The 11,282-nt window shown below is 38.3% G+C and overlaps 1 protein-coding gene across 1 annotated transcript in view; it reads right to left on the bottom strand.

Moving 5' to 3' along the window:
* Positions 1 to 11,282, bottom strand: part of LOC107550206 (nuclear receptor ROR-alpha-like) — a 321,953-nt gene that overhangs the window by 8,073 nt on the left and 302,598 nt on the right. The window contains exons 3-4 of the mRNA XM_016231447.1: positions 2,958 to 3,043; positions 553 to 695 (exon numbers count right to left, since the gene is read on the bottom strand). Of these exons, the coding sequence (XP_016086933.1) occupies positions 553 to 695; positions 2,958 to 3,043 (229 nt within the window). The remainder of the gene's footprint in view (positions 1 to 552; positions 696 to 2,957; positions 3,044 to 11,282) is intronic.

The raw sequence follows: 11,282 nt of genomic DNA, 5'->3' as shown, positions 1-11,282 counted from the left end.
ATGCTCATTTAATAAAAGCTACTTGCTGTCAGATTCTCCACCCTGGGTGAGCATGCCCCGCAGTCCAGAACCACAATTGCCTCTTAAATTCAAAGTTTGGTGAAAAATGAATGAGTAATGGGTGCCGACTACAGAACAGGTACTCTAACTTATATGATATGGCAAGACTGGGGAAAAAGGTAAGTAGTGAATAAAAGTAGAAAAAGACTAAACATATTCCATTACGTCATCATTTCATTAAAATTCTATCTATCTATCTATCTATCGATGATATAATAATAATAAAATACACTAAATATAAAATAATTTAATTATTCACAGATGCATCCTGTGATGCCTGTATGTCCAACTTTTGGACAATGTTTGAAAATTTTTACTCTATTCATTGCACTCAAAGTTTTCTTTAAGCGTAGCTGGGAGAAAAAAACTCACTGTCAGCTTGCACATTCACTTTACATGCTGATCTATTTGGTATTTTGCATGCATTTGATGTTCTGTATCTGTGGAGACTCTATTCTCCCTCTGGTGCCTGCTGTACTGGACACGGTCTTACCGTCACGTGACATGCCCACGGTCAGACACTTCTGCAGTCTACAGTGCTGGCAGCGGTTCCGGCTGGTGCGGTCAATCAGGCAGTTCTTCTGACGCGGGCACGAGTACGCCGCATTGCTCTGCTGACTCCTCCTGAAGAAGCCCTACGGGCCCGAGAGACAGACCGAAAGAAGGTTAGTTAACCCATTCACAGTTCAACCATAAGGATGTGTTATTTTCTGCTGGCCCAGTAAGGCCACTAGTAAAAAAACAAACAAAAAAACAGAAAATATGAATTTTATTTTTGGGAATGTATTTTTAAACGTGGAAAAAAATATTTACAGTTAATAGTAATAATAATAATAATTATTATTATAATATTTATATAACAATTATTAACTGATAAATTAAATTATTTATATTAAAATATTTATATATAATATTTAAAATATTTATATATAAAAAAAATTTTTTTTAAATTTTTGCCTCTAAGACATCACAGATTTTTCTTTCAATTTTGAACCAAGTCTCATTTATGTTAGCCATGTATTTATGTTAGAAAATCAACCAAACAATTTTTCTTTTAAATGGGCATTTGTATCAGGTTCCTATATTTAGGTTCAGTAATTTCACTTTATTGACAAAGAAAAGATTATTAGTCTGTTACTGAATGCCTTATTTTCAAAAATGTCCTATTATTTTCATAGGAGCCTGATAAAAAAATAAAAAAAAAATAATAATAATAAATCAAAAGACGGACAAAAGAGAAAAATCTCAGACAGACTTAGAGGTTTTTGAATCTAGAGTCTTCAATTATAGTTTTTATTAATAGTTTAAATATTTTTTTAAATTTTACATTTCCAGTTTTTATTTAAAATTTTAATAAAGTTTTGTGTGTTTTTTTTTTAATAGTCATATATATATATTAGATTTAGGTCTTTTATTAATTTAAAGTAATTTTATTTACTTCACGTTAAACTAAAGGAAAATGAGAAATGTTTCCTTGGGAACTAACTGAATATATCAATATATATATATATATATATATATCATTTCAGTTAACATTAATTTCAAGTAACTTTTTTTAATAGTTTTTTTTGTTTGTTTTAATTATAACCCTGGTGAACTGACCTCAAATGGATGGACATGTTTCTATACCTTACAAACGCATATTTCACATGAAGTTCTCAAAAGAACAACATGTCCGTGGCAAACTCTGAACAGATGGTGGCAACTCTACAAACGCTTGTCTCGATCATATAGACGTGTTCATCTTTAGTCGAGATACATCTGAACAGCACATATTTCACAGAGGTAACTATAAAAAGCAGTTTGGAACGAGTATTTTTCCTCATTAAGGATTGGCACAGCGAGTTCAGAGACGGGCGAGAAAGGTAGTAAATAATGGCGAGTTTGTGCGAGGTTATTAATGTAGACTAAAAGAGCCTGAACCCGGTGGGTGCCACGAGGGGGGAAGGAGCAGGCGCCCACGTTGAGTTGATTTCTCATCCCTTTGACTTAATGAATTGATTCCAGCTCATCATTAACACACCCCACTCCACAGCTCCATACACATATGTCTTAATTAGGTGCTCATTGGCTGTTTAATTACTAGAAAACAGCTGACAGCTGCCAAGTTGCTTTCTAATGGCAGCCATTATGAAAGCGGGGTAGGACTGCCGGTGACAAGCAGCGCTCCTTAATAATGCTATGATTTATGGGCCAGAGCGGTGTGCTCGCACATATCATTAAATGTCTCTGTGCCTCGAGTAATTAGTAACCATTAAAGATACATTTCAGCAGTTTATTCTTCAGGGTTGCGCGTTTCTGCCGCTGAGTGAGTGACGGAGGATGATGCTGAGCAGAGAGTCTGTCTATTGTGTGGGAAAACAAAAAACACGCCGTTTAGGAGCCTCGTCCACACGTTCGTTTCTGCCGAGCCTGCTTGCAGAATGCTAACGAGTCGCTCCGGTGACAGGCAGCAAACAGGAATACACAATAAGCACAAAATTCCTCTTTGCTGAGTGGACGGCGTGTTTGAAAAATGCACAAAAAGAGGAGCTTCGGTGGGAACGAAGGGGGGGGGGACGTGGTTGCAAAACTGCTAACAACGTGCTGTGATCCAAAGCGCTTCCTTTTTTGACGGTTTTATTAAAAAAGTGCAGCAGAAGGTAAAGAAAGACAAGACACAGGGATTATATTGTTGTTGTATTGTAATTGTGACGATTTTAGCAACATTTCAACCTGACAATGCGAGTTAACACTCTGGAGTGTGAATTCTGTAAGTCCTGTAAGCACAATAGTACATTTTTCTAGCTTAGAAAGACGATAATCCGAAAGAAACTTCTCTGTTATTTTCCAGAATGTCTCATTTGTTGGCTTTTTCTTTGTCACACACGCGCTGACAGGGTTGTTTAGCTTCTTACCTTGCACCCCTCACACGTTATCACGCCATAATGGATGCCTGATGATTTGTCTCCACAGATCTTGCAGGGAATTATTTCGATTTGAGCTGCGGAGAAAGAAAAGAGAGAAGATACTGTCAGGATTTTTCACTGTCACCAGTCACCGCGCAACACCTCCTCCACGGCTGCATGTTGTGACATGAAACGGCACCGAGCTTCAAACACATCACGTCCCTGCCACCCTCGGCTGCGGCGTGTTTGGAGGAGGCCATCCTGACTTTAAACCGAAAACCCTCAAAAAGACTGTGATTTAGAAACAAATGCAATCGCAATAAAGCACCACTGTTCCCCGCAGAGCCTTTGGGCAGTGATATCAGGAGAAACCCAACCTTTCCACCACTGGAATATCGGTTCAAAGCTGCCTGTTCAACTTAAAAACCTAAAACTTGAGTGGATAATTTTGTCACCATGAGATGCAGTCCAAGAGGCCTAGTGCTGACACAAAGAGAAGTTGATAATAAGAAGGTTTGAGTGTTTGGAAAAACACAACTACATCTCTATAAAGTTTAGAGTGAAGAAAGGCTTTTTTACTACATTTAAAAGGATTTTACCCCCCCCCCCCCAAAAAAAAACCATGTTGTCGTCATTTACTCTCCCTCATCATTGGAAACCCATGTGACTTTCTTTCTTTTTTTTTGTGGAACACAAAAGCAGATGTTTAGCAGAATGTTCACGCTGCTCTTTTCCATGCAATGAAAGTGGATAGTGACCAAAAATTTTAAAGTATCTAAAAGCAGTGTATGTGCTACATTACAAATCTTTTGAAACCATATGACTTAAGTTTACATTTATGTATTTAGCATGCGCTTTAATCCAAAGCAACTTAACATAAGTTATTTACTTGGCAGTTATGATTGGTTTTGAGACACAATAACCAATAACATTTGCCATTATTCCTGGCTCAAGTTGCTTAAAAGACTACTTGATAAAAGTCAGTTATCTCAACACAAAGGCCACAGCAATAGAATCACATCAAAGGATCTGAACCAAAACTCTGGCCATTGCAAAATAGACCTTAACATGCAAGAGCTTCACTCTATATTCAGCCGGATTACAGCTGAACAGTCGCTGTTTAATGTAGCCAAAGCATTTTATTTCTACTTGACAGAAATTGCTCCCTCTAGTTCTCTTAGATCCCAAGCCAAAGGTCCCCGCAGCTACTTGCCTACCTCCAGTCAAAATACTGTGGCTTGATAATATTTTAGTGAAACCTATAAATCCAATCGTACGGAATTAATTTGCACGCATCAAATTTGCCACCACTGAGTGACGTATCTGCAGCGGCCCATTTCATCATCTGCCTTCGAGCTCCTGTTGTGTCATCTGGATAATGTCAATGTCACGGCCAAGGGTCTCTCTCTCTCTTAGTCTCTCTTTGTCAAATGATCCACTAACCCTGTATGCTGACAGCCAGTACACACCGTCCATTCAGTCAACATGTCTGTAAACAGCATAACAGTGTGCATTTCAAGTTGGCCGGCATGGCGGTTGCTGATATAAACGGTTTTATCCTCAGGAGAGCTTCTTCACTAGAATTGCCAGATTTGCTAATTCATATTACAGATCATGTTATTTTATCATTAATGGAAATTATAATGATTTCATCTCTGTTGCGTTGCACAAAAAAAAAAAATGCGGCTAGTGCACTCCGTTGTTTGTTTTTGTGTTCTCTCGGCATGAGCATTAGCGCGCCAGTGTGTTCCTACTCCTTTAGCATTTTCAGCCTCATTACTTACATAATTTGTTCTGACATGCACTCACAACAACTGAAGCATGTTGTAATTAAGGCTGGCTGTGGTTGAAGTCCAGGAGAGAAACTGCAGTACCAGGCCCCTGCCAGTAGGTGGCAGTCTAGGGCTGAGAGTACCGTCTATCCCAGGCTCGTAATCCCAGTCTGCCCTAAAGGCTGAAGCAGTTTGCGCCTCCACACTGCTGGCATCACAGAATAGCAGGCTGCAGGTTCGAGCCTGCGGGGCCAGCCGCCGTGCTCCTATCTGACTCCCTAGGCGCTGCTCATAGGGCCTTTCCTTTTAGCCGGAGAGAAGCAGGTACACTTGCTGACAAAGCTCGTGCCATCAGTCGACGACTTGGGAAGTGAAGAGGGCATAACGCTGCGCTGGGCACTCAGGTTTGGGTCCGCCTAATGCCAATTCTCACTCTACTCTCCCTCTCGCCAGGCCTCCACATGAAACACTCACAAAGCTCTTTGTCTCCTGCCTGGCTCACGCTGTGAGTTGCCACGCTGGATCGGAGCTTCCTTTGTCTACGGAGAGTGCTAAACCAAAATTGTTCGGCTGAAAAAAAAAAAAAATCCTCACAGCAAGATTAGGATGGGGAGTAATTTATCCAGCTCCAGTACAAACACACTCGCCTAATAACATACACTGTGAGATATTCAATTGCTCGAACCTTTCCACATGTTTACAGGATGGTATTTGCCAACATTAGATAACTGAAAAACCTCTAGGGAAAAATACTATGGTATTACTATATTTTTATATGCTGCCATGTCATAGTTTTTATGGTCACTATCATTGCGGTAATACATATATATGTATGTATATATATATATATATAAAATGTGCTCTATAAGAAAATAAACTAAACACTATTATTTTAGTCAATTTTCTTATAGAGCATATTTCTACAGCCACAAGAGCAGCAAGTGCTGTACAGTACAATCAAAAAACCAAACAAAGACAAAAACAAAATACAGCATCATAAAAAATTATATTTAGGTCTCTCCTAAATTAGACTCAAAAGCCAAGATATAAAAGTGTTTCAAAGCCATTTTAAAAGCGATCAGAGAGGGGGCAAATTGGATGGTTAGCTATTCCATAACCGAGGTCCGGCTATCAAAAAAGCCTGATCACCTTTTCACTTGAGTTGGGACTGCAGTACCTGGAGCAATAGTTTATCAGCAGATCTCAGATTCTTTACTGGCTTATGTAGAATAACAAGATCTGACAAATAAGAGGGCGTGAGACATTTAAAATGTTACAAATTATTAATAGGGCCTTGAATTCGATCCGATATCTAACTGGTAACCATTGCAGGGATGTTAAATTCTGAGTGATTCTGTCCCTCTTTCTCAAACATAGATATTCAATATATATATTCAATAGCCTAGCAGCAGCATTTTGAGCAAGCTGCAACCGATTCGCCAGTGACTGAGACATTCCAAAATACAATTACAATAGTCCAGTAGATGATATAAAAGCATGGATGATCGTCTCCAAATCTCTAGATGAGAGCATTGGTTTTATCTTAGCTATTAAGCTTAAGTAGTAGAAACTAGTTTTCACCACAGTATTAACTTGTTTTGCAAAATTCAACTCTAAATAAAAAAATACACCCAGATTTTTTGCATATGGATGAACATTTCTAGAGAGGGGCCCCAAATAACTAGAAATAAGGGGCGAATAGCTAAGAGGGCCAAAAACAACAACATCCGTTTTGCTCTCATGAGAGGAGAAAATTCTTGGCCATCCAGGATTTTACATCCTCAAGACACTTAACAATAGTAGAACAGGACTTATCAGCTGGGTGTAATGGGACATACAGTTGAGTATCGTCAGCGCAGCAGTGGTATGCAATGTCATATTTCCTAAAAATAGACCCCAAAGGTAACATATACAGAGAAAACAGAATTGGACCTAATATGGACCCTTGTGGGAGCCCGCATGATAGAGGAACTGAAGGAGATGAATATATATATATATATACACACACACACACACTTTATTATTTTTTTATTATATTTTGTATAAGAAAAATGTGTATACACACGCACGGGACAATTTTCTCATATAACTACATTGTTAACCCTTCAGAAAGCATATTGTGCATACTGAATAACATAATAAATAATAATAATTATCATATTGATGATTAATCACAATACGCTAAAAAGTTAATAATAATACTTGCATTATTATTATTATTATTACTACTACACAATGTTCTCATAAATACATTGTTAACCCTTTAAAGAGCAAACTGTGAAATCATCATCATCATCACAATAAGCTTTCTAAAGAGTTCACAATGTATTTATTTGCAAAAATGTCAATAGTCACAGTATTAATATTATTATTTTACACATTTTTCTCTCATAAATACATTAACCCTTTCGAAAGCATACTGTAACTTAATAATAATAATAACAATAGACATTTATTCTCAAATAGATACACGACATAGTTTAGGTTATAAAATCAGACAAGAATTGGACAGATACTGCATATCAGACAGTGTTGATGCCATACACCGCTGCTGGTCAAGATGGTCTCAGCCTACGGGCTACATCAAAGACACCACAGACACACACAGAGTTACGCAAATGAAAGTGCACAGTAAAAGGGCACAGAGCCACGGTAATGTTAAAGATTAAACTCTGCACTAAATAACTCCCATAGAGCCTGCATTGAAATGGTTGGTGAGAAAGAGCAAATTTGATGCAGCTTGTTAGTTCGGTCCTCTCTGTTGTGACTTCCTGGAGCCCACTTCAAGGTCACCAAGTCAGAGCTGACAGCGAGACAGAGCCCTGAGGAGGAGTGACTCTGCTAATGCTATCTTTCTCTCTGTCTATTGCCCTCCATCCCCCTCTCATTCTATGTCCCAATCGCAATCAGACCCTGTCTCTGCCTTGCCCTTTACAGCCCTCAAATCAGACCTCATGGGAGAAAAGCCCCTGCTCTTGCTAACAAAAGCCCCTCAGTTTCTGCTAACATTAAACACACTTGTCACTTGCTCACCAAATGGCCATTTTAATTGGTACAGCACATAGTTCATGCACATAAATTCAGACTGAGGCCATATTTCATAGCACACCATCAGCCGTGATAGTCCGGCTCTCTGAGACTGCTTAGCCATGCTACGCCGCAACTGTGAGAAACAGCAATAATGTGTCTCACATTTAAGGCCGCATATGATCGTTTGATATTTAAGAGAAAAAGAGATGTATTCTGTATTAAATCCACAGCATTTGTCACATATGTAATTTAGCTAGGCTACTGCATTTGAATTAGTTTAACATACAACAAACAATGCTAAACATGATTACAGTGGAAAACAAATTTGAATATGAAATACAGACACCTTTCATGTGAACTGTGTGAGAATTAATAGCTCTTTGTTACGTTATAGAATAAGCTAGGCTAGGTTAAGTTGCTAGACTACACTTTAATGATATGTACTGTTGTGTGACACTTTAGTATGACATTATTGTTTTTTAAAATATGCATTCAGATGGCAGTAACTCAAAAACAAAATGATTGTATCAGCCCTGCTGAACCCCCCCCCCCCCAGCTAAAACCAGCCTAAGCTGGTTGGCTGGTTTTAGCTGGTCGTCCAGCCTGGTCATAGCTGGTCAGCAGGCTGGTTTTAGAGGGGTTTTGGCCACCTCTTTAGCTGGTCAGGCTGGGAGCCCAGCTGGACAACCAGCTAAAACCAGCTTAAACCAGCTTAGACAAGCCAAACAGCTTAAACTGGTATAGCAAATTATGAAGTTTAGGGTTTCTTTTATTTAGCTAACCCTTACTAAAATTTGCATAGTTTTATTATAGTAAAAATGTAGTAACCGTGATTTTTGGCGGATTGATTACCTTTGTATAACCACAGGTTTACTACAAATACCATGGTTAAACCTTGGTTAGTGTAGCAAAACTATGGTTAATTTGTGGTTACCGTGGTTTAACTATAGTAACCATGTTTTTCTGGTTTTATTTGTAGAAAAACCATGGTTACTTTTCGTAAAGGAAATGAAACCGCGACAGTCCCTTAATTTCCTCTGCTGAACTTGGGACACGTTCACACGTCTTTCTTCTCAAATAAAGCCGCAAAGAATGAAAACAGCAGCAAAAGTTTGCTCATCAAAAAGGAGAGACAATAATCATTTCGCCATAACGCAGCTAACGCCTCAGCGCTAACCGTCACAGTTGCTCTGTATTCTTTAGCGCTGACATCAGCATCACAAAGGCGCTCATTCTCCATGCTGAGTGCTTCTTAAAAGTGCTCTCGCCTCATTTGTACCTGAGGAGCTTTGTTCTGAGAGTGAGGCGAAAAGTGTGATGTTGACAAAATATTGGCGTGTGAAATATTCAGGAATGTTCACTTCCATTCCAGGATTCCAGGAGTCAGCTAGTGGGGGGAGGGTTGATCTTTTGTTGGATTGTTGACATAACCTGGTGGGATTAAGATTATCTTCTTATGCTATAAGGACACGTACTCATAAAGCAGAGAGCTCAACCCATTACACTAGTACACCAAACACTGTTTATAGCGAACACTTTTTGAGCAAATCTATTAGTGTTTCCACTTTCAAATAGATTCAGAATTGTTCACTAATTAATTAAATCAATACCATGAAGGCCTAAAGCAGTATTCACAGTGACTAGCAGCGGCAAAACAACCAGAAGTCATTCATTTACATTGCAAGTTGTCAATTTCTGGTGACAGCAACCACTTGAAGTGCAACTAAAGTCCAAAATATATTTCAAATCTGTTATGAAGCTTAGCGTTTGTGTACAGCTGAATGTGTAGCCTTTCAAAGTGTTCTCATTTCGACATGGTATGTAAACACAGGTGACTTTGCACACTAGAAAGTTTCAGCCTTGTGCAAATTTTTTAAATTTTTTTTAGAAATTATTAGCGTTAAAAAAGATGCTAAATTGTTGGGCATCTATTGTTGCCGTGTCTCCAGTAATTTTTTGTTTTCCCATCGCATCCGTATCTTTTTCGACTTGAAACAACAGGCCAGTGCTGCCACCATGAGGACAAACTAAGTAGCACAAAAAAATTCAAGGCACATGTGCGAGCTGAGCGTAAAGAATATGCGCAGCTTGAAAAATCTGACTGTGAACGTATAGTATGTACGTACTATGTTAATGCCAAAATTTACATTGTGCATATTCTACTGAACGCGTAAAAATGTAAGTATACTTTCAGTTTAAGTTGAACACTTTATTCAAAAGAGCAGTGACGTGTACTACCAATGGAAGTGCAGACAACAAGTCTCTGCCTGATAAAATTAGATATAGCAGTGGATGCAAATCAGTAAAGACACTAGTTTTTTCTTAAAGCTGCAGTGTTTAATTTTTATACCATTAGCAGCACCAAACAAAAAAAAAGCCGTTTGTTAGAATGATCTCACTGCAACATTTGGCTCAACCAAAGGCATGAGTTTGGGATGCTGCTACCTGCAAGCTATTTTTTCAATTTTGCTTGGGACCACCTTTAAATTCGGCAATGCCATTGGACTACACTGTGTGTGTAGGAAGCTGCTAATGTGGTTGTGTGTTGACAGCTGTCAGTGACCAAATGACGCAAGCCAGTGGGCTCATGTCGGGGGATTATGTAAGTGATTGGACAGCCATGCTGAAATTGCGCAAAGTGCCACATTACAGCCAGATTAACAACGGTCCTCCAGGCCAGAAAACACGGACAAACGGCAGTTTAATCAAATTCCTCTGAAATGTTTCACTGCTGTTCCAGATTGTTTCTGTAAATAATGAAGACTGTGTACATTATCCAATTGCCCTCTGTGGTACGACACAAACCGCTGCTGCTATTCGGTAAGTATAGGTTTAAGAAAATATTTCAGTGGGAAGAACTCCAGTTTACGGAATCTGCTAGCTTCTGTTTGATTTATGAGATTAGTTGGTTGTATTGCATGAATAGTCTAAAATCACACTGATTTATGTAATTTGGCATGAAGTAGCAACGACAGAAAACAATTATTTTCTTTTATTTGCATTTCAGCTGAAACAATGTCAGCTTCACAAGATCACCATATTCTATGTAAGCCTGTTTCCGATACGAAATTAAAAATTAAAAAAGGTAATTGTGACTTTTATCTCACAATTCTGACTTTGTTTCTGACAATTCTGAGTAGAAAATTGAGATTTGCGAGAGATAAACTCGGAATTCTGACTTTTTTCTGACACTTTAGAATTTGCATTTTGCTATTCTGTTTATATCTCGCAATTCTTTTTTTTTTGTTCTCAAAAATTGCAATTAAAATGTAAAATTTTACTCTGTGGCAGAAACAGGCATCCATAATATTCTGCTTTCACTGATGGAATAGCATAAATATGTAATTTGTTGATTTTTTTTATCATGTTGAGCTATTTCCTTGAGACCTTGCTTATAGCAAATCACAGTTTTGAACTATTGTAAAAACTAAACATTTTGCAACTAAGCAACAAAGAAAGGTGGATTCAAGTGCACAGACAGACATTTTGATCACATGGGCTTGTTTGTTAGCCTGTGCACACGTTTGTTTGT

The sequence above is a fragment of the Sinocyclocheilus grahami genome, unplaced genomic scaffold (genome assembly GCF_001515645.1).
Source record: "Sinocyclocheilus grahami isolate Dianchi unplaced genomic scaffold, SAMN03320097.WGS_v1.1 scaffold392.1, whole genome shotgun sequence".
Taxonomy (NCBI): Eukaryota; Metazoa; Chordata; class Actinopteri; order Cypriniformes; family Cyprinidae; genus Sinocyclocheilus; species Sinocyclocheilus grahami.
Note: the sequence above shows the minus strand (reverse complement) of the source record. Positions and strands in the feature narration are given on the sequence as shown.